The sequence below is a fragment of the Aptenodytes patagonicus genome, chromosome 4 (assembly GCF_965638725.1).
Source record: "Aptenodytes patagonicus chromosome 4, bAptPat1.pri.cur, whole genome shotgun sequence".
Classification (NCBI taxonomy): Eukaryota; Metazoa; Chordata; class Aves; order Sphenisciformes; family Spheniscidae; genus Aptenodytes; species Aptenodytes patagonicus.
The window spans coordinates 41,930,488-41,955,482 of NC_134952.1; the positions used below are offsets into that span (position 1 = coordinate 41,930,488).

At 41.1% G+C, this 24,995-nt stretch overlaps 1 protein-coding gene and 1 long non-coding RNA gene across 6 annotated transcripts in view; one reads left to right on the top strand and one right to left on the bottom strand.

Annotated features, from left to right (window-relative positions):
• The window catches only part of FBXO8 (F-box protein 8), an 18,761-nt gene extending 17,515 nt beyond the window's left edge, over nucleotides 1-1,246 (top strand). For all 4 annotated transcript variants that reach the window (XM_076336509.1, XM_076336510.1, XM_076336511.1 and 1 more), the window contains exon 6: nucleotides 543-1,246. In XM_076336509.1, the coding sequence (XP_076192624.1) occupies nucleotides 543-730 (188 nt within the window). In that variant the 3' untranslated portion in view covers nucleotides 731-1,246. The remainder of the gene's footprint in view (nucleotides 1-542) is intronic.
• Nucleotides 1-15,625, bottom strand: part of LOC143159521 (uncharacterized) — a 17,700-nt gene extending 2,075 nt beyond the window's left edge. Inside the window, exons 1-6 of one of the 2 annotated variants that reach the window (XR_012995177.1) lie at nucleotides 15,506-15,625; nucleotides 14,689-14,786; nucleotides 10,534-10,619; nucleotides 8,490-8,589; nucleotides 2,886-3,098; nucleotides 2,431-2,692 (exon numbers count right to left, since the gene is read on the bottom strand). This is a non-coding gene — a long non-coding RNA (uncharacterized LOC143159521). Of the gene's footprint in view, nucleotides 1-2,402; nucleotides 2,693-2,885; nucleotides 3,099-8,489; nucleotides 8,590-10,533; nucleotides 10,620-14,688; nucleotides 14,787-15,505 lie in introns of those variants that run through there. The other variant, XR_012995176.1, reaches the window with a different exon arrangement.
• Nucleotides 15,626-24,995: the final 9,370 nt, after the last annotated feature.

Genomic DNA, 24,995 nt, shown 5'->3' on the forward strand with positions numbered 1-24,995 from the left:
GTTATCTTTCCTTCACTTTTGTCTGTGCTTAAGCTCTGTACTATCTCTAAGTTCTCTCTTGCAAAGACTTATACACTTAACATTTTACCTCGTGGATAGTCCCACAGAAATGAGAGGGAATTTTGGGCCTCACTCAAGTTAACAAGCATTTCTAATTGGCTGGGGGGGAGCCAGTTTTCAGCAGTGGGACTGCTTACATATTTAAAGATAAGCTTTAGCAGGATGTTGGCCTTAGTTTACAAAAACTTCAAGAATCTGTTTAAATGAATGTGCATAAAGCCCTTAGTGACTTTTGGATAATGTAGAAATATTAAGAGATTTGTAAATGCTCATTTGGCAATGTGCTGACATTATTACTTTGAAAATTGCTATATTAAATTTTATTTCACTGGGATACCCTTTCGAGTTGTTATATATGTGTATATCTATATATAATTATAAGCCCAGATGATGAAGACCGTAAGGTTCTTGGACAGGGAACAATATTTTTAATGATCACAGTTTCCTTTTTAAATTTTTTTTATTTATTCTCTCTCGTCTAGATGCAGTTTATGTACTGTGTTACTCTTTGATTCTACTTTCCATTGATCTAACAAGCCCTCACGTGAAGAACAAAATGTCAAAGAGGGAATTCATCCGAAATACACGACGAGCTGCACAGAATATTAGTGAAGATTTTGTAGGGCACCTTTATGACAACATCTACCTTATTGGCCATGTGGCTGCCTAAAAGCACAATTTGCTAGCACTTAAAATTTGTAATTTTCAAAAACTACGTCAATTCAAGAAATTAATTATTTTGTAGAGATGGGGGTTATTTTAGTGCTGGTCATTCTAACCTCTGTATGCAATCAAAGTTTGTGTGTGTAAGTGTGCGTATGTGTAAACTACCTTTTCTATTTACCATGGGAACGGAAGGATTTGGAGATTTGTTTTTCGTAATTTTTTTAGTTTTGCACAAAACAATGCCATTAGCCTGACACAGCCATTTATGAATGTTAAACTGACATTGCAGTCTAAGCTGACAAAAGTGGTGAATTTGTGCATTAGATCTGCTTGAAACTTTAATAAGTTCATTCTTTTTAGAATACCATGTAATGTGTATATATTTAACTAAAGAGATTTATAATCATAATTATTTTATTGTAAAATATTTTAACTAAAATTTCTCCTTTTATCTCTTAAAATAGTGTTGTACTTCTTTCTTTTGCGTTTTTTTACAATGCTGGCTACCTCAGATACATAAGTTAGAGAAACATTGGTCTGAATACTACAATAACGTTTATTCTAGGAGATGACAGAACACTTGTAAAATATCTAAGCTGATATTTAATACTATCTTGACTAACTTGAATTAGCATATTGCCAATCTGCTGTTCACTCAATTTTAAAGAAGATTACAACCTCTATTTTAGATGAACCTGGCTGTCATACAGGGCTAGCCTAGGGAAACCGTGCGGTTTATATAGAGAGAGCTAACCTATATTGCAGACACTAGTTACTGGGGACATACGACAACTACAGTCATCTATTCAGCACGGTAAGCAAGGAGAAATCTCAACAGGGAAAGTGGTAGGGGCAGCTAACGTGTTGCTGCTTTCAACTGTTTCCCTCGGTCTAGAAGTGTCAATGATGGAAATGCCTAGGCAAATATGTACCAGATGACTCATTGCTAAAGCTATTAAAAACTGACTGTGCAAGATTAGAGCAGTGACTGTGCAGGATTGGAGAGCCGTTTCAGACTCAGATACTGAATTACTCTTTCTAAATCTGTCATGTAGCTAGATTTTAAATAGTTCTAGATTTATGAAAACACTTCAAAAATGGTTTCAGTCAGGTTGTGTCTTACGTTTTCTGAAGCATGTAGAATATTAGCAGTGCAGCTGCCGTGCATGTGCAGGAATGGAATGAGGATTTGCCTGGTTTTTGTTCAGATAACTCGTAGAGCAGTGCTTTTCTTAAATTGACGTAACGTAGTTGAAATCAGAGCTGTTCCTGATTATGTTTGTTTACATAACATTCAGCGATCACTAGCATCTGGATTCATCATGGTAACGAGTAGATTTATCCTTTTTCCCTACCACACCGTGAGGTGAGGTAGGAAGATACTCTTGGTTCTGTTTTACAGATTAATCTGATTTTTTAGGTAGGAAGCCTATGGCAGAACCAGGAATTGCATGCAGGTCATGCTCCTCATAGGCACGCGCTTTGCCCACACTGCTGCTTTCCGTTTGGCACTTAGGGGGTGTTACGTTTGTCTTAGGAGAAGAGTGATGACAATGACAGTCCACATAAGGGCTACATAAATGACAGGGAGAAAAAAAATGTAGCTACTGCTGCTATTTCAAGTGTTTAGTACATTTGGTTTATAGCTCTGTTCCACATGCAAAAACGCACCCAGAAAAAGTTGTATTTTTTTTATTACGTTACCTTTAATCAAGTGTAAATGCCATTTGTATTTGTGTAGCATACGCAGGCAAAGCCAGGAGCCAGCAGTATTGCAGCTATCTTCCAGACGGTTTTACAATATCACTCCCCTCTCTCAGGATAACTTCTCATCACTTCACCCGGTGTCATTTCATACATTTCAGAAAGCCCAAGGATGCATTCCACAGTGGTCAATTAATCACAAATACAAATAAAGAGTATACAGTACATTGGGGAGCTTCGTTTAAGGCACAGGTATCTGGTCCTGTAAAAAAAAAAAAAGTTGGAAAACTTTTAACATAATCTGTAAAACCAACAATAAAGGGTAAGTGTCTCTGTGCTCCTTAAAGTGATCTTACGTGAAGACTGCAGAATATGGCTTTCTAGAAAACGCTCCTCAGAAGTTATACACTTAAAAAGAAGAATTCAGTGAATTTTGAAATTACAACTGATCTTACCAGGAAATGTTTTCTTCTCAAACCGCAAATGCAGAGCGAGGCCTAATTCTCTTCTGACTGGTGTTTATGTTGACATTAGCGATACTGGTTTTGATTTTGCACTGATACGAGAGTACGAATCGTTAATCTGCATTTCTCTTAATTTCCAGTTACCCTCAGTTCCCATCCTCAAACAGATACAGAATGCCTCCAGGCAGGCAGAATGTGGTTTTTCTGGAATAGATGAGTACATCTATTAACAAGGTTTAGAAAGCTTCAAGGCCAGCGTAACAGCCAAGAAGATAAATTAGAAACAGGATGATATTGTTAAAGTTTCCATAAGACACAAGTCCAGGGGAAAAGGAAAAAAAAAAAACCAAAAACCTAATCGCATACAGATAACAGCATCTGATCTTGACAATAGGATTTTGAACAATGTTAGGTGGTTAGTGCCCAACTCATGCTGTACATTATGTTACTAACTCACGAGTGGAGCGGAAAACAGCAAACACAACGTGCCAAGTGTGAATTCCCTTAGAGGTAACTGAGAAGCAAAAAATGACAATAGACATTTCTTCTGTCCTTTTTTCTTTTGAAGTTTGAGTCTTTCTCCAGAGTGGCAGAGAAGTAATTTTTTGCATATTAAGAATCTAGAGTTTTCATGAAGTTAGGCAATTTTCTGTCTTAAAAGAAAAAAAAATCTTAAGCAGGCGTAACAATACTCTTATAAAGTGAGAAAGATAAAGTTTGAATTCTCTTAGTCATCCTCCAAAAGCCCTCTAAAAACTAAGTTTTGGGCAGTGTCTTCTTCAATGCACTATTAGTGTCTCCACCTACATTTTAAAATAGTGGTAGATACTTCATTGGTCCAGGTGTCACTAAACGATGTGATGTGGAAACAGCTACTTGATCAAGCACTTCAGAAGACGTAGGTAGAGGATCCCAAGCCCAATTACATGAGCGTGATCGTACTCATAACTGCAAAGTGATTCCTGAGCTACTGTGATTCCAGCACTGCCTGTCCTTTGAACTTCGGCCATGTGATGTTGCCTTCACGCTAACTGTACGCAGCACTGAAGGAAGAAATGAGCCTGCAGCCCATCCCCCTGCAAACGCTGGTTATTCTGGTCCTAAAAGACACCGAAGCTTGTGTTCTGAATGGCCATTTCTGAAATTTTGCTAACTTTAGTATACACAGATGTGACAGAAGGACAACTGCTCTTTGTTCCTGTAGGGGAAGTAAATGTACCTGTGTCCGTGTGAAGTGTCACATAATACAGCTCATTTTTGCCTGTATTATATGCGGAGGCTCTCATTGCATTTATTCAAGGAATATGGCGTATATTACCTATTCACATGGTTTAGTTACAGACAGTGTCTGATATTCTACATTTTCTCAAAACTCTATTTCTGTCTTGAATACTTTCCATTCATGCTCTAAACAACAGATTTATACAGCTTTGGCTTTTGAAAATAAATCAAAGCTGCTTCAACATACAAAAGCCCAAACAATTGTAAGTTAGAGACACGTTTGTCAATTTTGAAGTGGGCAAGAAATTCGCATTCAGGAAAAAAAAATTCAATTTGTTCTCTTCAACCTTTCCCTCCCACCCCCCACGCTGGAAAAAGAAAAATAATAAACAGTTTCAAAACACAGATTTAGGAAAATAAACTGTCTAGCTGGGCAAATAACTGTGACTATTTCCTCTTCAGTATACTGCAGTTTATTAATGTCCTTACATAAACAAATTTATCAACAGGAATTGCTCTTTTTTGAAGCGGTAGTAGTTTTGTTCTCTGTGCAAGGTTGTCTTTGTGCAATCTGATATTTTTTATAGTTCTGTTTTTAGAAAACAAGTATTACATTATTTTCAGTACTTAAGCAAAACTGAGGTATACCTACTTGATCATGTTAAAATGTCAAAATAACAATATTAAGTATTTAGAAAAGTCAGATTTACTTGCTTTATATTGGATTGGGATTTTTTTTCTTTTCACATATTTCATGTAAGTATCAAAACTAATAAACATTAAGGCTGATGACTTGTTCTCTGCCATTGTAAAAATCTACCACTCTAATCTCAAAAGCACTATTAAAATGGACAAAGGACAGACTTAAAGGATTTCCTGTGTCTCCCATAGGCACATTATGGTTTCATTTTGCCTTAAAGAGAAATATTATACAAACTTTTATAATCTACATATAATAGTGATTTTAGTAAGATAAAATTTTATGTGATCTTGTAATATTCTTTATCAGATGTTAAAAGTCAAGACTTACCATATGATGTGTGTAATTAAATCATAACCAGATAGCTAGGATTAGTTACAGAAATTAATGTGTATGTAAAAAGCTTCAGAGAGATCACATTGCTCCTTCATCACTTCAGTGCGTTTGCTGACAATGATGTTAGTAAATTTGCAGTTTTCCTTTCACAAAACAAGCTTAGAGAAGAGATGGATTAGAAAATACTTACACAGAATACTTCCATTCCCTGTGTGAAATTTTCCTGCATTAAAAAGGAACTTTCTGTATTTGCTTCATAATTTAAAAAAAGCAAAAAACTACAATTTGTTGGCAGAATGAAAAGGCTCAAATTTTCAGATATGTGGTTCACTCATAGCATCATACAGAAAACGAGCAAAAAGCACTTTTCAGTTTTCTAGCAATACAACAAATGCATTATTTTCTAAGCTTAAAAATACTACTTACTGAGTATGTGTACATGACAGAAATCAAGCGTATTTATGTGAAAGCAACATGGTCAGGAGACCAGTTCTTTTCAGAGAGAGTATTCATTTGTAAAAGCTAGCTTTCTTCTTGGCAGTGTTGGAGAGGAATGTTGGATTTAATTTAAAATGATTAATGAGATTTTGTCAGACTCCCTGCCTTTACCACCGCTGCAGTTTGTCAGCACAACAACCTGGGAAACCCGGACGCCACTCTGTCGCCCAAAACAGCTTTCCAGGAAAAAATAAACCTGAGTAACTAGTGCCAGGTACATGTCAATGGTATTGTCTTTCAGCTGTTGAAAGTTTAACTCTAAGTTGGGACATTTACACATTCTGGGGAAGTGAACCTCATTCATTATTTCAATAGTCTGGTTTTGACAGTGGATACCAGTATAAACTTAGTTTTTCAGAGCAGGCATAGCCTTTATTATTAACTTTATGGAAAATCCTATAATCCATGCAGATGAGAGAGTCTTTAAAAGGGGGAAAAAAAAAAAATCAAAGCTTGTTCAGGTAAGTTTTTCTGGAGAAAGACCATCTATGCAACCTGCCTCATTTTTGGCTGTGTTCCGTTAGGAGGATCTCATCCTCTGAGCCCTACGCACGCAAATAGGCTGCCGAGTGGCAAGGAATGCTCTGCTGGACTCGAGGCAGACGCATCTGTGTGCACACGTATGCTAATAGCCAAAACCTACAAGTTCGCAATACTTTTCATATGTAACCATAACATAAGAAAATGAGCAATTCTTTTGAAATGTAGGGTAGATAATGAAAATGATTTACGATTTGTCTTTTTCACTTTCCTTGTGGAAATTTATTCTGTTGGGCTACAGCTTGAGCATTGTGTTCTCCTTACACATGAAATACACAAAAACTGAAAAGAAGACGTTAATTTCAAAAGCAGCCTTCCCCTTCCAGAAAACGTATGTCTGCCTGTGCTGCACCAGTCTTTCTGCAGTCACATCACCCTGTATCAACAAACTGACGTTTCATTCACTCCTGTGGACGCCTTTGTACATCAATTCTATCCACTAACTCAGCAGGCCAAAGATCCTGTGAGGCTTCACAGAGATGTAGATGGTGAAAAAGACTTAGTACAGCTCTGCTACACCAGGCAGAACATACTCCTTATGGGGCACGATGCCGCAGATACTCTTTGCGTGACTTTTATCTTAGCTATTTCTTACGTCTTAAAAAAAGGATTTTCACAACTGCTGTTTCCCTGTCTTCATATCCAGAATTCAGACTAATTGTCATAATTACATGAAACGCAATTGAATTGAAATATATTTTTATAACGGGAGAACTTCTTGAGCTTACTTGCCTTCTGCGGCATTAATCAGCTGCATGACAAAACAAGCAAGGAAATCACAGAACTGCTTTAGAAGTGCTAGAGAAGTGCATCCCTCGGTGTGCTGCTTAGTGACAATCAAGATCCTGCATTTTTTCACATTAAATTTAACTTCTTATTTCTATATTCCACTTAGGAAGTTATATCAATAAATGTATTTGTTACTGTTCCATGCTGTCTGAAGTCTGACGGTACCATTCCTGATTTGTACTAGCAAAAGCTAGTTTTGTTGGGCTTTTTTTTCCCCTGGCATAGAAGCAAAATTTACAGTAGATACACAACATTCATCTATCACAGTAAAAATAGGATAAACAGTGCTTGAACCTTTTTTCCCTATACATAAGGTTTAGATATGTAATAAAATACAGAAGTCACATGATTACTAATCAGCTTTTGTTAAAACTTTTTTTCAGCTTTTTAAAAATAAACGTATTAATCCATTATTTCCTTTTCTTGGTATGAAGTGTTCACAATGTACATTGTGCTGCATAACATATGCTGAAAATCACAGCACTTAAAGGCCGAATTTGAAGATTTAAATGGTACGTAGATAGACATTGTGCTGACTTCCTATATAAAGTAGATTTTATTTAAAATCATAAAGACCCTGAAACATATTGAGAATTCTTTTAAATGAGTAATGCTTAGTAACATTAAGTTAAATTGTTAGACATCAATCAAGATTTATGGTCTGGGTCTAAAGACACAAATTAGTAAAAGGGGAGGAAAGCCAAAGGAAGAAATTTTCTGTGATAAGACTTTTCATTAAAAGTTTCATTAGAACTAAAATTTTGTTAGTTTTAATGCAGATCAAGACAGAAGTTTTGAAGAGGTGAGATTAGTGTTTTCTGGAAGAGGATACCTGGTCCCAGCCGTATTCATACCTCATCCTCCCTCTTTCCTGCGGTAACATAACAGCCTTCCTGCCCTTCCAACAAGTCCGCTCCTCTCCACAGCTGTCTGCAGTGAGGCTGAGCAGAGTATTCCTTTGCAGCCTACTCTTCTCTTCCCCCCAAATTAGTAAATGGACTGTGTGTAATCTTGTTATTTTTAAAATATAAAGTCTTCTCTGTAATTTCTTAACACTGGTTAAATAACAGAAACAAAAGAAATTAGCAGTTAAGATGTAGTCTCGGTGAGTGTTGATATTTTTTAAGTACAGACAGTTGTTCTATTATACAAAAGAAATGGAAAAGGAAGCCCATGTTGCCAATCACACAGCTTTATGTCAATAATTTCAGTCTCATAATTATTCCAAAATCATCCTCAAATTAATTCCACAAATGCTGATTAACAATCTTTAGTCTATTTTAGAAGTTGTTCACTACATACTTGAACTAAGCAGAATTTTACATAGAATATGAGGTAACACTTGGAGAGGTTTATCTGCATTATCCTTACAACACACTTAACGAGATACACCCTAGTAAAATTCTGGCCCCACCACTGTCAAAAGCAAATCAGTAACTCACAGGAGTAGAGTCAGGATGTCATTACGGTTTGGAAGAAGCAAAAGCTTAGAAGTATCTTTAATGCCTCACCTTCTGACAGACCCATGGCCTCAGCACACCTTTTAAGCCGATAAATGTCACTGTGTTATCGATTGTGACATAGCAGTATTCTCAAGTCTTTTTGGGTAACCTATTCTCACTAAAGAAGAGAAACAAAAGCAGGTTGACTCTCTGGAGGCTTTGTGCTTACTACAAGTAGTGTAAGTAATACTGTTACTTAATACAAGTAATGCTTTAGTCAAAAAGCATTTAACCGCAGAGAAAAGAGAAATAGTAAAATGCAATGCCCATGATGCATAGGAGATCTGTGAAATAAATAGCAGAGTCCCATCTGTACAGGCATAGCAGAATATTGGTCTAAAAGAAAAGGCGTCTCAGTTTCAGTAAATATAATCTAATTTTCTCAAGTGGTGACTGAAGTGCCCCTTTTGGTTTCACCCCCTTTGTAGCCAATTCTCAGGGTACAGGTGTAGCACATAATCCAGCAAAGGAGAATTTGTGTGTTCATAGGCTGATGAGTAGTAATCTGTCTGCTCTGGCTGGCACTTCTCACAAACAGCCTTTGGTGAGTCAGTATCATTGTCTTTAGAAGTAAGATCCTCCAGAAAGAGATTTGTCATTTGCCATATCACAAAGTTTAGAAGGTATGCTCAAAGGATGAAGAAAGCCAGATTGGTTGGGTGGGCAGGTGGGGATTTTATACTGTCAGGTGTGTGTGTATTGTGTACTTCTCTCCCCCTTTCCTCCTTTTTCACTTTCTTCATTTCCAAACAAGCTTGTTTATATCATTCTTAACAATCATTTATCTTTCGGGGGGGGGGGGGGGGGGAGACTGTGAATCTTTGAGGGTAAAAAAAAAAATGTGTGTGCTTTCACAGTTTTTCCATAACATTAAAATATTATTCCTGTGGTTGCCAAGAATTTCTGTGAATAAAGATTGTGAACTTCATGTGAGCCCAAACTGATCCACTGATACCTGAGAGCAGAAGAGTCACCTTACAGTTACCACCCCTGAAGGTTAGAACATGGAATTGGTGTTACCGTGCTTACAAAAATATCACTGACATCAAAGTTATTAAATATTTACAGAATCTTCACCTACTGTTTTAATTATTGTTATTTAGTTCATGTACTATTTTAACTGGAAATTGTCAATTAATACTTTTATCCCTCATTGTGCCAGTCTTATCTACCACAGATCAAGACAAGTTTCTGTGAAAGGACTCCATAATACATTGCTATGGAAAATAATACATCAGGTTCACAAGACGAACGCTTTGATGAAGCTCTCACACGGTGATAAGTATAAACCGTTATACAAAAATGAAAATGGCCTTTAAGCAAGTGAGTGATCCAATCCATTTTAAACACAAGTCCTTACAAGGGGGGGGTCTTAGATGTAAGCAGATGAATAACCCAATCCCTATTCTGCTGACGATACACATCTTTAAACATGTGCTTTTAGGTTTCTGAGAAGCCAATGAAACCAACTTTCCATACTATTTATGTCTGTAAGACCCGGCCAGCTTGGAAGGGCAGCACCACAAACCAGTCCCCTGACATGAGTAGTATTTGGCTCAGGCTCCTTATATGATTTGTTTTAACAGATGACAACCATAGAGTGAAAGTGAGCTTAATATCAAGTTTATTCTTGATAGGAAAACTTGCACAACAAATGCAGTAATTGCAACAAAAGAAAAATATGCTTGACAATGGCTCCATAGAGGCAATGCAGTCACAAGGTCTTTCCTGAGCAAAACAGTCTGGTCCCCAATTTTACAAGCTTGTTTGGCAGGTTTCACCAGTTGGGAAAAGCTCCCCTTGATATTCTCCGCCAAAGCACAGCTTCTGCTCGCTGAGCATCATTCCCCCACCAGGCCAAAGCAGCCCAGGGCTTCCCTTGATGCTCACTATCCAGAAAAAGGGGATACAGTTTCGGATCATGGTAACATAAGAACAACCACCCACCATTCCTGCAGCACCAGCCACTTCTCTGTTTCAGTGAAACTCTTAATTTACACCAGCTCAGAATCTGCCCTTCTCTTTTAAGTCCTGAAACTTGATTTTCTCCTACCTTGATCCTATTCTGTCTGCATTACTGGGATGCTTCAGATCTGTTGTGCTCTTCGTGCTATGGATTCCTTGTTCACACATGTCCTTCTGCAAGCAAAAGACTTGGTGTCAGAGAGGGCACAAACTCTATGCTGTGCAGAGCTCTTATTATCAAAAGATCATAAAAAAAAAAAAATACAGTGCGTTTGCAAGGACCTATCCCTGGATACAAATATGTTTCAAATTAAAGTAAGACTAGAAATGACTGCAAGATAAAGAATACTTTGCTGACTAGAAAATCTGGTAAACTCATGTCTTTTCCAGATATATCTATTGCATCGTATTTTAAAATGACCAGGTTTCATGTTTTTCAGCCACGTAATCTTGAATTTGTGTCCCTGACTGTAAGGGTAATAGGATTTTTTTTTAAGTCTTCAACTTGCTTAGACACTTTTTTTCTTTCTCTTTTCTAACATTTCCCTTGCTGGTATTAAAACATACAATGTAACATAACTTCCTAACAATACCTCCTACTTTTTCACTGTGATTTCCTGACTTTGTCGGGATCTTTCTAGTTTCTCCTAGAAAGGCTTATAGAAAGAAAAAAAAAAAGTGTAAATACTACCAATTTGACAGGGTTTATATGTATATATTTATGCCTTGTATATATCCTAGGCTCCTGGTCTGCTTGCTTGCCAGTATGATTGATTGGCTGCGCCCCGAAAGATGTTTATAAAAACCGGCAGGTCCCGCATTTGTACAGATCTGCAAACACGCAAAGAAAACCAAGCGCCCGGTGATCTCGCTGTCGGCTCTACTCCTGCAGCCTCAGATGGCAGTATTATTACGGCGGCGGTTATAACTAATACCGCCGATGAGCTGCCCTTCTTCTTCTTCTTCTTCTTCTTCCTCTTCTTCCTCCTCCTCCTCCTCCTCCTCCCTGGGCTTCAGCGGAGCCCCTGCCAGCCGAAGGGATTTGCGCGGTCGCCGGCCGCGGATCGCGGCAAAGCGAAGCGGCCGTCGGGGATTGCGAGGGCGACCCCAGAAAATGAATCAGCTTGCCCTTGCTCAGGCTCCGAGGAGGCGGTGGATGGCGGCGGGGGGCGGGGAGCGGGGTCTCGGTTTTTTCCTCCCCTGTTTCAGGAGGGTCCCCTGACACCACAGGGTGACCACCGGGTCACTTTACAGCCGCGCCACTTGGAGCAAAAATAAAATAATAAAATAAAAAATAAGCTGCCCACAGATTAGGGAGTCTTACTCCAATGCTTTATTTATTTTAAAGCCCCCATCCCCGCCGAGCCGAGCCGAGCCGAGCTCCGCCCCGCCGGGCTCCACCTGCCAGGGCGCAGGGCCGGGAGGATCCCCCTGCCCTAACCCCCCCCCTCCCGGGGGTCTTTTCCATGTGGATCCCATTATCATCATTTGCTCCTAGTATAAGGGGGATTAAAGCGATTAGAATGAAAATAATTAAATGATCTTTCAATTTATCCTTTCGTGCTGGTTGCAAGTGGAAAGGGAGAGAGGACTCTGCCTAGGGTAACCGAGGTAGGGTTTGTGGTTTCTTTTTGAAGGGGTTTATCCTTAAAGGAAAGGAAGAAAAGGGAGGGGGGGGGGGGGGGGGGGAACCCTCGCAACTGTCAACTGTTTTCCAAACACTAGATAAATGCTGGCCAGACCTTTGTCGTAACGTGACCCTACTGTTTTCAGAGGTGTTTTCCAACCTGTAATCGTTTGGTAAGTCTCAGCGTTGAATAATGAAAGCAAAATAAAAACCAAAAATGCTCGGATGCTCTGGGGTTTTGTTGTTGTTTTGGAGGTGGGAAGGTGGAGAAATTGTTTTGGGGGTTGGCTGGTTTGGGGTTTTTTTCCTGCGACAAGCAAAATCCCTGTACTTCACCATTTGGAATAAAGCCATAATCCTGACGAAAGGATTTAAAACATTTAAAAATAGCAGACGGATTTTAATCTGATGAAGGGACAACCGTTTCTTCAGCCTCTTTTCTTTTCAAGGAAAGTGCTCTGAACAAGTGACAAAACTGCTTGTATATACACGCACACACTGACACTATAGCTACGTGTTCATTTATGTATCTTTATGATCCCGTTCCTCAATCTTTACTGTTTTCCTTTGCACGGATAAAATTAAGAGTTTAGGAGGAAAGGTAAAAATTCAGAGGTTAACCAGTCGCAAGCGCCTTCGCTTCGCTTCTTTTTCTTTTTTTTTTTTTTTTTTTTAAAGTAACGTTAACGTTAAAGAGCGCATTACCATGCAGGGGCCCACCCGGGTAGATTTTCAACGGGAAAAGAAGGGAGCCTTCCCAAAGCGAGGGGAAGCTGCGCTTACTGACGCCGCATCCTCTTTTCCCCGCAGTGACCCCCAGCGGCTCCCAGCCCTGCGATTGGAGCGGGCCGGGAGGCGGTGGGAAGGCTGGGAAGGCAGGGCAGGAGGCTGCCGGCAGCGCTGCCTCCCAGCGAAACCCCCCCCCTGCCTCTGCCTCTGCCTCTGCCCGGAGGCGCGAAGCCGCTGGAACCGGCCTGTGAATTTGAAATGGGCAGAGGCGGCGACGTCACCCACCCCCTTCCCGACCGAGTAACACCGAACTAAATCCCAATCTTACAAACCCTGAAGGGTCCGGTGCTGGTGGAGGAGGAAGATGAGCCGGAGACGTTCAGAAAATGCGAAGTTTACAGCTGTAATGCCTCTGCTACCTGAAGGCACAGCGCCAGAGCGGGTAATTCCTTTTACTAATTACTTCGTTTGACAACAAGCAGATCAAAAAGAAAACCTTGTAGGAAGAACTTCAGGATCTGCAGGGGAGAATAACATTTTCTCTGCTCCCGCGAAAATCCTAACAAAAATACCGTGGACGCTCTGCTCTGAGCGGCGCCTGCCCACAGGCAGCACTTCGGTTCGGTTCGGTTTAAAAGGTTCTTCTAAAGCTGAGAAGTTGCCCTGCGGGGTGTGGGGTTTTTTACAATAGTAGATCTTTCAGGGTGAAGTTCCTTAAGTACAGAAGTTTCTTTGATTCAGCGAGGAGGGAAAATCCCGTTTGCTGTCAGAAGTTAATTTTCAGCTACTAGAGAAGTTGCTGACTTTAACTATTTTTCTTTCCTCTATAAAAGTTGTTGGCCTGCTTTCATAGCTACCGAAAAGTTTATCCGGCAAATCGAAGCCTAAATCCCGGCGTTCGTTTGGCAGTAACTCCTTTAGTAAATACTTGTTATTACCGCCCCGTGCCCTTTGCCCGGCGGGTCTGTCCGCAAGCCAGGCCGTGTGATTTCTACCCGCTGAAGTGGTCGTTAATGCCAAACCTGCGGGTGCGAGTCGCTTCCCAATTACCAATAAAACCTTTACTGCGGCTCGACCGAAAGCGCCTTTCGAGAGCGCGCGTTCAGGCGGGCGGTGCCCGAGCGCTGTTTTGTCTCCTGCCGCCTTTCCTGATCTCGTTACCGGCCGCTCCCGTTTTACTGCTTATGGACGATAAAAGCCCCCGCTCGGGCCGCGGGGCGCCCGCCCCGCCGCGCCGCCCGGGGCCGGGCTCTCCTCCGGGCTGGGCGCGGGGCGGCCGCGGGAGGGTGCGGAGCGGGCGGCCGCTCCACGCAGTTTTTATTTTTCCCCGTTTCAATGCAAAATAGGCAAACCCTCGGCTTTACTCCCGCCTCCCCCAGCCCCTCCATTTCTTCACGGGAGAAACGCGAGGAGCTTCCGAGGAGGAGAAGTGCCTTCTCCCGTGGCACCGCCTACAGCGGCCGGGAGCAAAGAAACCCCGAGGCCGGGCAGCCCTCCCGCCCGCCAGCAGCTCCGCCGGCGCTCGGCGGCCGCGGGCGAAGCTGCGCGGAGGGAGTACGGGAGGCGGAGGGGCCGCCGGGGAGAGGAGGCAGCGTCTGCTGGACGAAGAACTTCACGTCTCGGCTGTTTCCCCCGCCGGCGCGGAGCCGGCGGTGTCCGTCTCCCAGCGTGGGGACGGACGGCTGCCGGGGGACAGGGCAGCGACGCTCCCCGGGATGCCAAAGCCGCCTCGCCCCCGGTAGGTCCGTGCTATTCAGAAAACGCCGAGAGGAGGGAAAAAGAGAAGAAAAAAACCCAAACAAACAAAAAAACCAACCAGTCAAACCAGAACAGAAAACCCAAACCACCGCCAACAGAAAAACCCTACAGCGGCCAAATCAGATTTACCTTTCGCGGCCGGGAGAGATGCCATTACTCTCCCTTCTGGCGGGATGGGCTCTCCTCTGCGATCCCCCGTCTCCTCCGGTAGCCGCTCCCTCCGTCACCTAGAATGACACACGATCGCGTGTAACACGCGGCAGCTCCCACACGCACACGCTCTCCCACGGCTTGGGCTCGGCGCCTCGCTGCCGTGCCCGGGGCGGCCCCCCACCCTCCGCCATATAAGGCGCTCCGGGAAAGCCCCGGAGGACCCGCCGGTGCCAAGCATTGTCCCCGCCACTCCGGGTCACCCCACCCCGCCTCAGCCCCTTAAGCACGGGGAAATCCTCCTTCTCCAACAATACTCTGGTGGGTTTGGTTTTGGTTTTGGTTTTTTTTTTTCCTGAGGGAATGTACCGAGGCTGGGCTCGGCGTGGCCCCCCCCCGACGCGCTGGGGAGAAGCAGCCCACCCAACCTGGGCTCCTCGGGCACCCCCCAGAGCCGGGGAGAGCCCCAGCCCTGCCGAGGCGGGGGTTAGGAGCGCGGCCGGAGCCCTCATCTGCCCCGACAGCTCATTAAGACCCGCTCCGCCACCCGCGCGCTGCGGCGGAGCGGCGGGGCGGCGGAGAGCCCCCTGCTTATTTTAGGAGTCAGGCCGGACGGAGTCCTCCCTGACACGGACATTTGATTTAAAACTGCCTCCGGAGAAATACAAATAAATAGCTTCTTCGGGAGGAGAGAAAAAAAAAAAAAAAACCAACAACCCCAAAGCTGACAGGAGCTACAAACACTAAATACGTGTAGGGACGGGAGAAAGAGCAAAAGTAAATAAATCTCGGTTACCTAATTGAACGGCAGAAGCGAGCCCTTTATGTACACAGCGCTTCAGGGAGAGGAAAGCCAGAGCCCGGGGGACGCGAGGGGAGCGGCGGGGCGCTCAGAGGCTCCCCTGGCCCCCGCCGTCGGCGGGAGATTTACCTTCGCCTTTAGCTCCAGCCCAGCCGTCTCCCCCGGCCGAAGAAGGGGGGGGGGAGGGAAGAAAAAAAAAAAGAGTATCAGGAGGAGTCCAGTAACAAGGGAGAAAGGATGAGAGGCACAGAAAGCTTCCCCAGCTGCGGGGAGCCGGGGGTTATTTATTTGAAAGGGTAAAGAGGGACGCGGCGGCGGTGCGGAGACGTGAGAGCGGGCCGCTCCTAAAACACGAGCGGGAAGCGTGCAATGAAGCTAAAAACGTGCAAATAAAAGCCGATGAAAGGAAATATCACTTTTTTTTTTCTTTTTTTTTTTTTTTTTCAGCTGCAAATAGCCTGTGCTGCTCGAGGAGTGCAGCGGGTCTAACGAAAGAACCCAGCCTTCCAGCTGGGTAAAAAGAGCAGCGAGATCTGCTTTGACAGGGTTTTTTGGTTTTGTTTTTAAACTAAATGCTTTGGCAAGTTTATTCGCATTCATGTTTCTCTGCATAGAAGCCAAAGGATCAAACGGGGTTCCCGAATTCAGCTATATCTTAATTATTTGGGGCAAACTTCGAAGCCTTCTAATTCTGAGCCAGTATGATAAGGGACTGAAAACGAATCTCAAGAGAGGGCTGTTTGGTGTCTGACATATGCCCACAAGTTTTTCGCCCTGTATTTATAATCATGCCCAATAATTGCCCAAACGTAGAGGATGACACATACAACCAAACCCTTTCACTGGAACTGTGAAGTTGTCCACACCACGGTTGTCTGAAGAATTAGCCTCTTGCTCTTCAGCTTGAGAGGGTGCATAATATCAAAGGACACTCTGGACACACGCTTTCAGACTGCAGATCAATCTTATTCCTTCCTGTAATCCCTTGTACACGCACAGTAATTAATAACAACTGCAATTAACAGCTTCAATTTAATGTCTAATTGTATTTTCCACATGAAAATATACTGCTGATCTGCAGTTTGCAGATTTCAGTGCTACCACCATACGCACCAACAACTCTCAAACATTTCTATTCTCAAACGTGACCTCCCGAGTACCCCTTTCCGGGGTATCAAGCGGAGTTTTTCCCCACCAGTCCCAAACCAGTCTGCAACAATTCAGCCTCTTCACAAGTCAGCCTCTCCCTGGACACTGATTACAGCATCACTTTCATAAAAAACAGCAGGCTGGTGACCCCAAAGACAGTGCAATCAATTCCATTCAGCTGTTTCAGTTAAGAAAAAAATCAGTCTGTTAACAGACCTGTCCTAAAACTGAATTAATGTGCACATATACATGTTTCTAGCAAATATTAGTACTTCTTCTGATACCTCTCCTGTAAACATCTGTATATTGTGGACGCAGTCAGAAGTGTCTTTACAACTGGTATATAATATTCTTGATATGCAGGTGCATATCTGGGTTTACCAGGATCGGCGAGGTTGAAAAGGGCCTGTTTAGTGTCATCAGCACTATCCAGTGTCGTGCAAACACTCCTAATTAGATGGTGCAATTGCAGAAGAGCAATGCCCTCTCACCTTACTCCAGGTCATCGCAACTGTGATTGCAGAAGGTCTTAAGAAAAATAGCTATGTCACCTTCATCTACTGTCATCATTTCTTACTATCTCAATTTTCCAACCACCAGAAAGAGTGTTTTGAAAATGCAGTTTTCATGTAGAAATACAAAGCTGATCAGAAAAAAAGTAAAGCTAATTTATTTTTTTAAAAGTTGCAACCACTCATGAGGTGTGGAAGTGAAAACATTTAAGGTGACTGCTTCAAAAATTTAAAAAAAAATCTTCTTACTCAAGTGCTCAAATTCCCACTTTTAAAATGAAAGTGTACGTTTCATTTACAAGTTTGCTTCTAAGGTTTACTTATGGAAATGTTATTGGATTATTTGCTACACAGGCAACTATGGACTTATTAAAAGGAAATTTAGCTCCAAGAGATCCCATCGGTGACTTCCAGTCCTCCTAACGGAGCACAGCGGCTGTTGTTCAGTAGTCAGCAGCATTAATCAGGAGTCTACGTCCTGCAGTTTAAAACAGGGAACGGGTAAGGTAAACAGCTATAAATCCTTATGTCTTAGAGAGAAATCCTGCATTAGTCTATCGTATGAGAGGGTAAAAAAGGAGGTGAAGAGAGCCTTTTCTGGCTCTGTTATCAATATGGAAAGTTTCCATACTGGTCCTAGTCCCAGGTGAGAGAGTGGCTGAAGCACTGGCTGGTGTGGGGGAGAATTAGCTCTTTAGGCAACTGAAACTGGCAGGGTCAGCAGTTTGCTCGCAGCAGAAATGTGATGCCTCAGGAACACGTCAAGAGAGAAACGACTACTTGTAGGCAATTACAGTGTTGGTCTGGCTATTCAAAATACTTAGGTTCCCTTCCTATTTTTCTGAGAGTCCAGTCAGACGGACCTTGAGTCCCCCCAAGTGGTCTCAGGTGTTGCTTACTGCTTTGTGCAGTGCAATGGCAAATCTGGGCACAGGACACTGCGGGAGGTTTCCCAAAGGCTCATGCAGGGACAGGGGTGTTTTTTGCTGCCTAAGACCCTTTACTGATGCATTTCTGAGAGAAACCTGCTGCACTGATCTGACCTGCTCCCTCACCTTCTGGGGTGGCACCGTTGTGATTTCTCCTCTTGAATCTGCTCTACTGAAATATAGAGAGAAAGGGGGGTGGAAATTTTAGAATAAGGATGAAAGCCATTTTCATGGCTGGACACTCATGTATCAGATTCCTACATTCCCGCTTTTACATACTTTGGAAATATGTTTTGTGGGTGTTGGCATGAGATGGATGGTGAGCTGTTACCAAAAGGAGAGTATAAGTAGCCAGGGCTCCTGAAGAACTGTCCTGGTACTAGACCAAGAAGAGCTGGGAGGATGGCGCAGAGTGATGTGAGCTGGTTTGTACAGTCAGCATACGTATCCAGAAGCTGCGTGTCTCCATTCACCTGACCCAACAATCCTGCCAAACAGCTCATGAGCCCTGTGGTGGAAGTAGCATATCTTATTATTCAGGCAATGCTTATTAGTTTGGCTGTCTTGCAAATTGTGGTTAGCCTGCTTTTAGAAAGTCACTATGTGCCTGCCAAGAATAGAAAGAGAAGGAGTAATACACATACAAAATTGTACAATTGTATGCTGAGCTTTATTTATATTCTTCCCTGAAGATCAGCTCAGTATACACAAATTTAGGAATATATCTTTGATGGTGAGATCACATTTGGACAAACCAGGGCACAGCTGAAATGGAGTCACTTTAAAGAACTGGGTTTCTTTTTGCGTGTATGTTGTGGGGTTTTTTTTAAGAAAATAGCATGTGTACTGCCTTACTGCCGAAAACTAGATACTTCATTGTTACAAATTCATGAACACCACTAAAATTATATTTTATAATATATAAATTATATATAATATAATATATATAATATAAATAATATATTATATATATATAGGAGAGATATCTAAAAAATATATATATAATATATAAAATCTATATTCTCAAGAGCCTCAGGTTTCAGCTCTATTTCACTTAAAAATGACTGATATGAGATACATACACCCTTTTAAAGAAGTGTCTATGTGCCAAAGCCCTGCCTTGAACTGGACTTACTGTTCAGGGCTCTCTATCCTGTTAGAGAATCCAAAACTCAGCCATGGTTCAAAGTATTCAAATATTTTAGCTACCCTGAAGTTGACTATTCTTTTTCCTGGGATAGCCTGACCTTGCCATTTCACCCTTACTACCAGAGGACCCCGGCATGGAAGTGAGGACAAGAAAGAACTGCTGAACTTTTCCTGCAATGAAATATCAGAGTACACTGTATTATTTGAGATGCTCTAGAACACATACTGTAGATAAAGTAGCATTTCTCTCATCTTCCTGAAGTCAGAAAACCTCTTGATTTGATACAATACTCACTACCTAGATACCCAAGAGCTGAACCCTAGGATGATTATGTAAGAATTTGCAAAAACACTAAATTTTGAGTCACTTGTTTATGGCTACTGAAACCTGCCTATGGGAACAAAAACTAAAAGCCACAACTATGAATTAAGCACAATAAAAGATTAGGATTTATGAATCACAGTTCTGGACTCAGATATTTAATTCTCCTTTCAATTTGTGTCCGTATTACTTCAATTCCATAACTGAGTATTTTTTGATTCTAAAGTTTCCTGTGTACCTTGAATTTGACTCTGAATAACCACAACTAAACCCTGAGCCCACCCGGGACTGAGAAAGTACAAATTTCTCCGCAGAAATTCCCTGAGGTGCCTTATCCAAAAGACATCTTCTGGTAATTGCTGGATCAAGTTCCTTATCAACAGCAATTGTATTTACTCTAAATAAGAAGAACAGCACATGGTTGTGCTATTGTTGCTCAGCTTAGTCAGACACCCAGGAAATGGAAGATAGAGACTCAGTGCCTTTTAAAACTGTAAGGACTCAAATAACAGGGTTTTTTTTTAGGAGAAAACGCAATTTGTGTATTTAAAATAAATTTAAGGTAAGGAGTAGAAGTCATGGAGTTACCTTGCCTCTCCATGGAGTATTTTGGCTTATGAATCATAAAAAATGGAGCAATTGTGTCCATCCCTAGGCGAGGCAAGTGGAAATAGGTGGGGTTAAAGACACAGCCCTGCCCTCCATGTTTCCACTGGCCAGTGGGTGGTTTTTGATCACCTACCTGCATCCCCGCGCTGGACCGCAAGTGCAGGATCCCACTGCACACCCTTGCTCTCTGCTCCAAGGGGCAGGCACCAAAATTTCTTAGCCGAACCGAGACCAAAGCGAATAGCTGCTTGTTACCAGCCACAATCTTGCCGAGAAACCCGGAGGCAGCTATTACGTGTTGCAGCATGTGAATTGAAAAAAACAGAGCATTACAAAGCTGGGCTGTGTACGCCGGAGGAGGATTGAGGCGCCCCGTGAGCGGCGTGGAGCTGAGCGAAGGCTCAGGCAGCACCGACAGCAGCTGGAGAAACAATCGCGGCCCTACTTTTGGAAAGACAAGGCAGAGTGCCAGATGGCAGCCGACCAGAAAAGCCGAGGTCTAAACAAAAGCCCTGAAAAAAAAGAAGAAAAAAAAAAAAAGCCCAAACCCTAAAGAGGGAACCAGTCTTTTGGGGCAACACAGATTTCATTGAGAGGTGTTTAAAAAAAAGTAAGATGTCTATGCTGTCTTGCTTTTCCAAAGGGCACATTTTCTCAGATACCTGCACCAAAAATACCGCAAAGTGTTACCTTGCTTATTCGTAAGTCAGAAAGCCAGTAAGGAAAAAAAAAAAAAGCTTTCTTCAAGGGGAGTTTGGTGTGCTGTTTAGCCTGCTCTGTCATTTTTCTTGTCTCTCTTCATAATCCCTATGTAACCCAGAAACGGCCAGTAAAAAAGAGAGACCCTCTGCTTGTTTAATTACTTCCTGAAAATTTGACAACTACTACTTCGGTCTCATTGGATAATCTACTTTTAAATTACCTAGTCTTTCAAAGACAGCATAATTATTTGAGTACACTTACTTCCCTAGCTATACATCATGCCTATCAAAATTAAATGCTTCCAACATACCATTGCAGCGTTTTAACATTTCACTTCTGTAATACATTTAACAGTAAATTGATCCTATGCTTCCTTTTTAACAAATTTTCATACCTTTAGCAGTAAAGCACAGTTAGAAGCTGGATTTTTTTTTTCTCTGATGAGGGAATAAAGTTATTTAAAGAATGTTAAAGAGATTTATAAAATGCAAAGCTTGGTGGCAATGTTTGTGACGTTTAAAAATTATTTCCTTTATTTCTGCTGAAAAAAAAGACTATTTCATTAATACAACTAATTTCTGAACAAAATATGTAAACAGACGTAACTTCATGAGTTTACAGTTTAGCTCTACATATAACCAGAATAATAAATGTTATCTCAAAGGAATTAATGTGATTTTCCTCTGAAATTTTGTGAAGATTTTTTTAAAACAATAAAACAATTTACAGAAATGAAGAATAAACAATTTAGCGTACTCATTTAGCAGACTATTTCACTGACATTTTAACTGGTGAATATGTCAATTTTTAGAAATATTATTTTTCTGTGATCCATACGATTATTTCTGCTTCATCATCAGAAAGCCAAAAATGGTCTTAACAACACGTGTTGACTAATCATCAAAATACGCACTAAGCACGTATTCAGGGCGCAGTCACTGCAACGGGTGTGTGTGTATTTTTCAAAGCTGAAAGACTACCCCACACAGTACTAGGATTTCTCCTGTAAAGGCATGGGAAGCTAAAAGCAGTCACGAACACAGACCTCTCTCCCAGACATTAGCATCGCTTTTGAGCATTCATCTCTCAGGATATGCTGAATTTGAGTTGGTTGTTTTTTGTTTGGGTTTTTTTGTAGTGAGACATGTCAATAAGCCACATTTTCAAAAGAGAGAGGTTTTATTTGCAGGAATGCATGCAGACTCTCATGGTGGATCCTGTTGGTATATGCACCACATGTGCGTGTATGCATGGAAGCCAGAAAACTGTCTACAGCACATGTGCAGGTCAATCCAACATGAGCAAAACCAAAAGCAAAGGAGGTGAAGAAACAGCACGTAAAAAAAAAGGAAAAAGAAAGAACCCCCCCTTGGTTTTAAATCATCACAAAGACTGCAATATCCTGTTATCTATTGTAGGAACATCATATACAAAATAAAGAAACAAATGTTGCCCTTCTGTGAAGGGAGATAATAAAAGATTGATTCATTAAAAAGAAAAAAAACTGAGGAGATAAGAAGTATGTTGTTTTAAGCTATACACAAGAAAAGCACAGGCTGACATAACTTTTAAGCAGCCCAAATTTCTTCATATTGGCTGTTCCTGTTGTCTTATGGGGCAAACAGTATAGACACGAGATGAAAGACAAGTAAAAGCCGTTGGATGTCTGGTTGCCACAAACCTCTTTCTAAACCACGCTATTGACTTGGTGGAGGAGAGCTTTGTATGTTGATCTTCATTTATTTTTTCCTACTACAGACCTAAAAAGGACAGAAATAAGAGACTAAAAGTCACCAACTGAGTATGTTTTTAGAGAGTCGATAAAAAATGCATTTCACCCTAAAGAGAGAATACTACTCACCAAGGATTAGTGTTGATTTAAAATATCTATCTAGAATGCCTCTTTAATTCTGTCATTATGACTATCTAATGGCAATTAGGTAGATGTTAGGAAGGCAAAAGTGCCAAGTTATAACATTAAGTGATGACAAAATAGCGACACCACTTCAGACACCAACATTTTTTCATTTAATGTCAAAGAATTAAAACCAGTTGCCTACCTGTTTCTAAAATTCTGATTCCTGATTTCATTGATTTACCAAATCAAGTTTCATCCTCTCTCATACCCTAAACACACTTACATGTGCAGGAAATATTTAAAATGGCAAATCTTATTAGAACTTATGAAACTTTTGCAGAAATAACATATAAAATCATAAATAGTATGCATAAATAAATCCTACCCCTCCCCCTACTACAGGATCAAGGCAAACCAACGTGTGCAAAGTGAAATCTGATACACAAGAAGATATTTAGACACAATCTACAGAACGCACAAGAATAAGCTTGAGTCCGGGGATATTTGCAAGCTCGGGAAAGAGTGACGTTAATCAACTACGCATACGTTCAGAAATTTCACAGGTTAAGGCTGCTGAACAAAAGCATCAGAGGTATATGCCTACAGTTGGACTCTGAGGATCTTATTTAGCCCCCTAATGAAGTCTGGCCAACAATTCCCACTAATGCTAGGGGGAAGTGTCCTGCACTTCTGAAAATTGCGATACTTCTCAAGCTGCTTAAATCATGTGTTTGATTAGGCAGAAGGCTTATTAAAGGGAAGGAATAACGCTCCATATCCTGACATCTGCATACACACTTTCAGCGTACTTGGTCTGCTGCCGTGCACAGTTGGTGCTATTTTTTCTGTGGGTAGCACAGTAACAGTTTTTACTCTTACACAGTATTCAACGGCACGCACAGCTTCTCTCAGTTTCCGAGCTTTTTATTTTATCAGTGGCTTAGAGACAGTGCATGTGTAGAGTAACTTAAATTATTAGGGGAAAAAAAACCCCAAACATGATAGTTTATCTGATAGTTAGTTGATTTCACTTCATCATCATCAGATTTGGAAAATAAAGACATCTCAAATTTCTGTAAAAAATTAAATCTAAATGCTTTTATTCAGAAGAGTATTCCATAATAGTTTTTACTGAGTATCCCATGCTTGCTTAATGTTTAAGGTCAGAATAGTCACAACAGAATTAAATCACTGGTCTGAACTGAGTCATGCTCATACAGTGATTTATAAAAACGGATTAGATCTTAAAAATCAATCATTCTAAATGAAAGAATTCCAGGTGACATCCCACCTGGAATTAATATCTAATTAAGTACAACAATCTCAAAAGGGAAAAAAATAACTTCTTCAGTAACCTATGCATGTGTATCTTGTATTTCCAACTTTTCTTAAATTGTATAGAAACTGTTATATAGTAGCTGCCAGTCAAGTTCTATATTTTTGTTTCAGTCTCAGTTATCAAATTCACGTTACACTTGAATTGCCATATAAAATAATAATACACCACTCCTAAACATCTGATCCATCTTAAAAAGCTTGTACTAAAATCAATTTTCAAATAGAAGTTTGACCCAGAAGTTCTCAAAAATACCTGAAAAAGAAGTTGTTCTGATAGTAGTTTACAAAATTAATAAATAAATTTTAAAAAAAAATAAAAATCAAGATTTACTTTCTCTTTCCTGGTTTTGTATGCTCCTGATTTGTTCTTGAATTGCTAGAATGTTATTTCCTATCCTCTCCTTAAACCTCATTCCTCTAACGGGGCATTGCAGGCCTGCTACACAGCCGTGTTCCCGACATACCAATAGTTTTTTCAGTTTGAAATTTGTCCTTGTTACATGCATACTCCTCGGGGCAGGGCCCGGGGGAAATCCTCACTTCAGGGAAACCTGCTTCCCAGTTGAGCATGATGGAGCCAGCATTTTGTGAAGCAAGTACTTTTGTAAGAGATATAATGTTCCTGTAGAGGTAGAGTGCCATGAAAGTAGAAACAACTCAGCTACTGTAGTCGGAAAAGTGTTGCCTTATTCTTAGAAAAATAAAATAAAATAACTTGGTAAGTAAATGTAATAAGGTCTTTCTAATAACGGGTGATTTTGTGACAACCTGCAATAAAAAAACCCACTGGGCCAGCGATTCCTCTTAAGAGATTTCTTTTTACTTTTTTTTTTTTTTTACTTTGAAGAAGGGTAAGAATTATTTCTTTACACAACTGAGTGCAGATTAAAATTAACACTGTACATTTCAATTATTA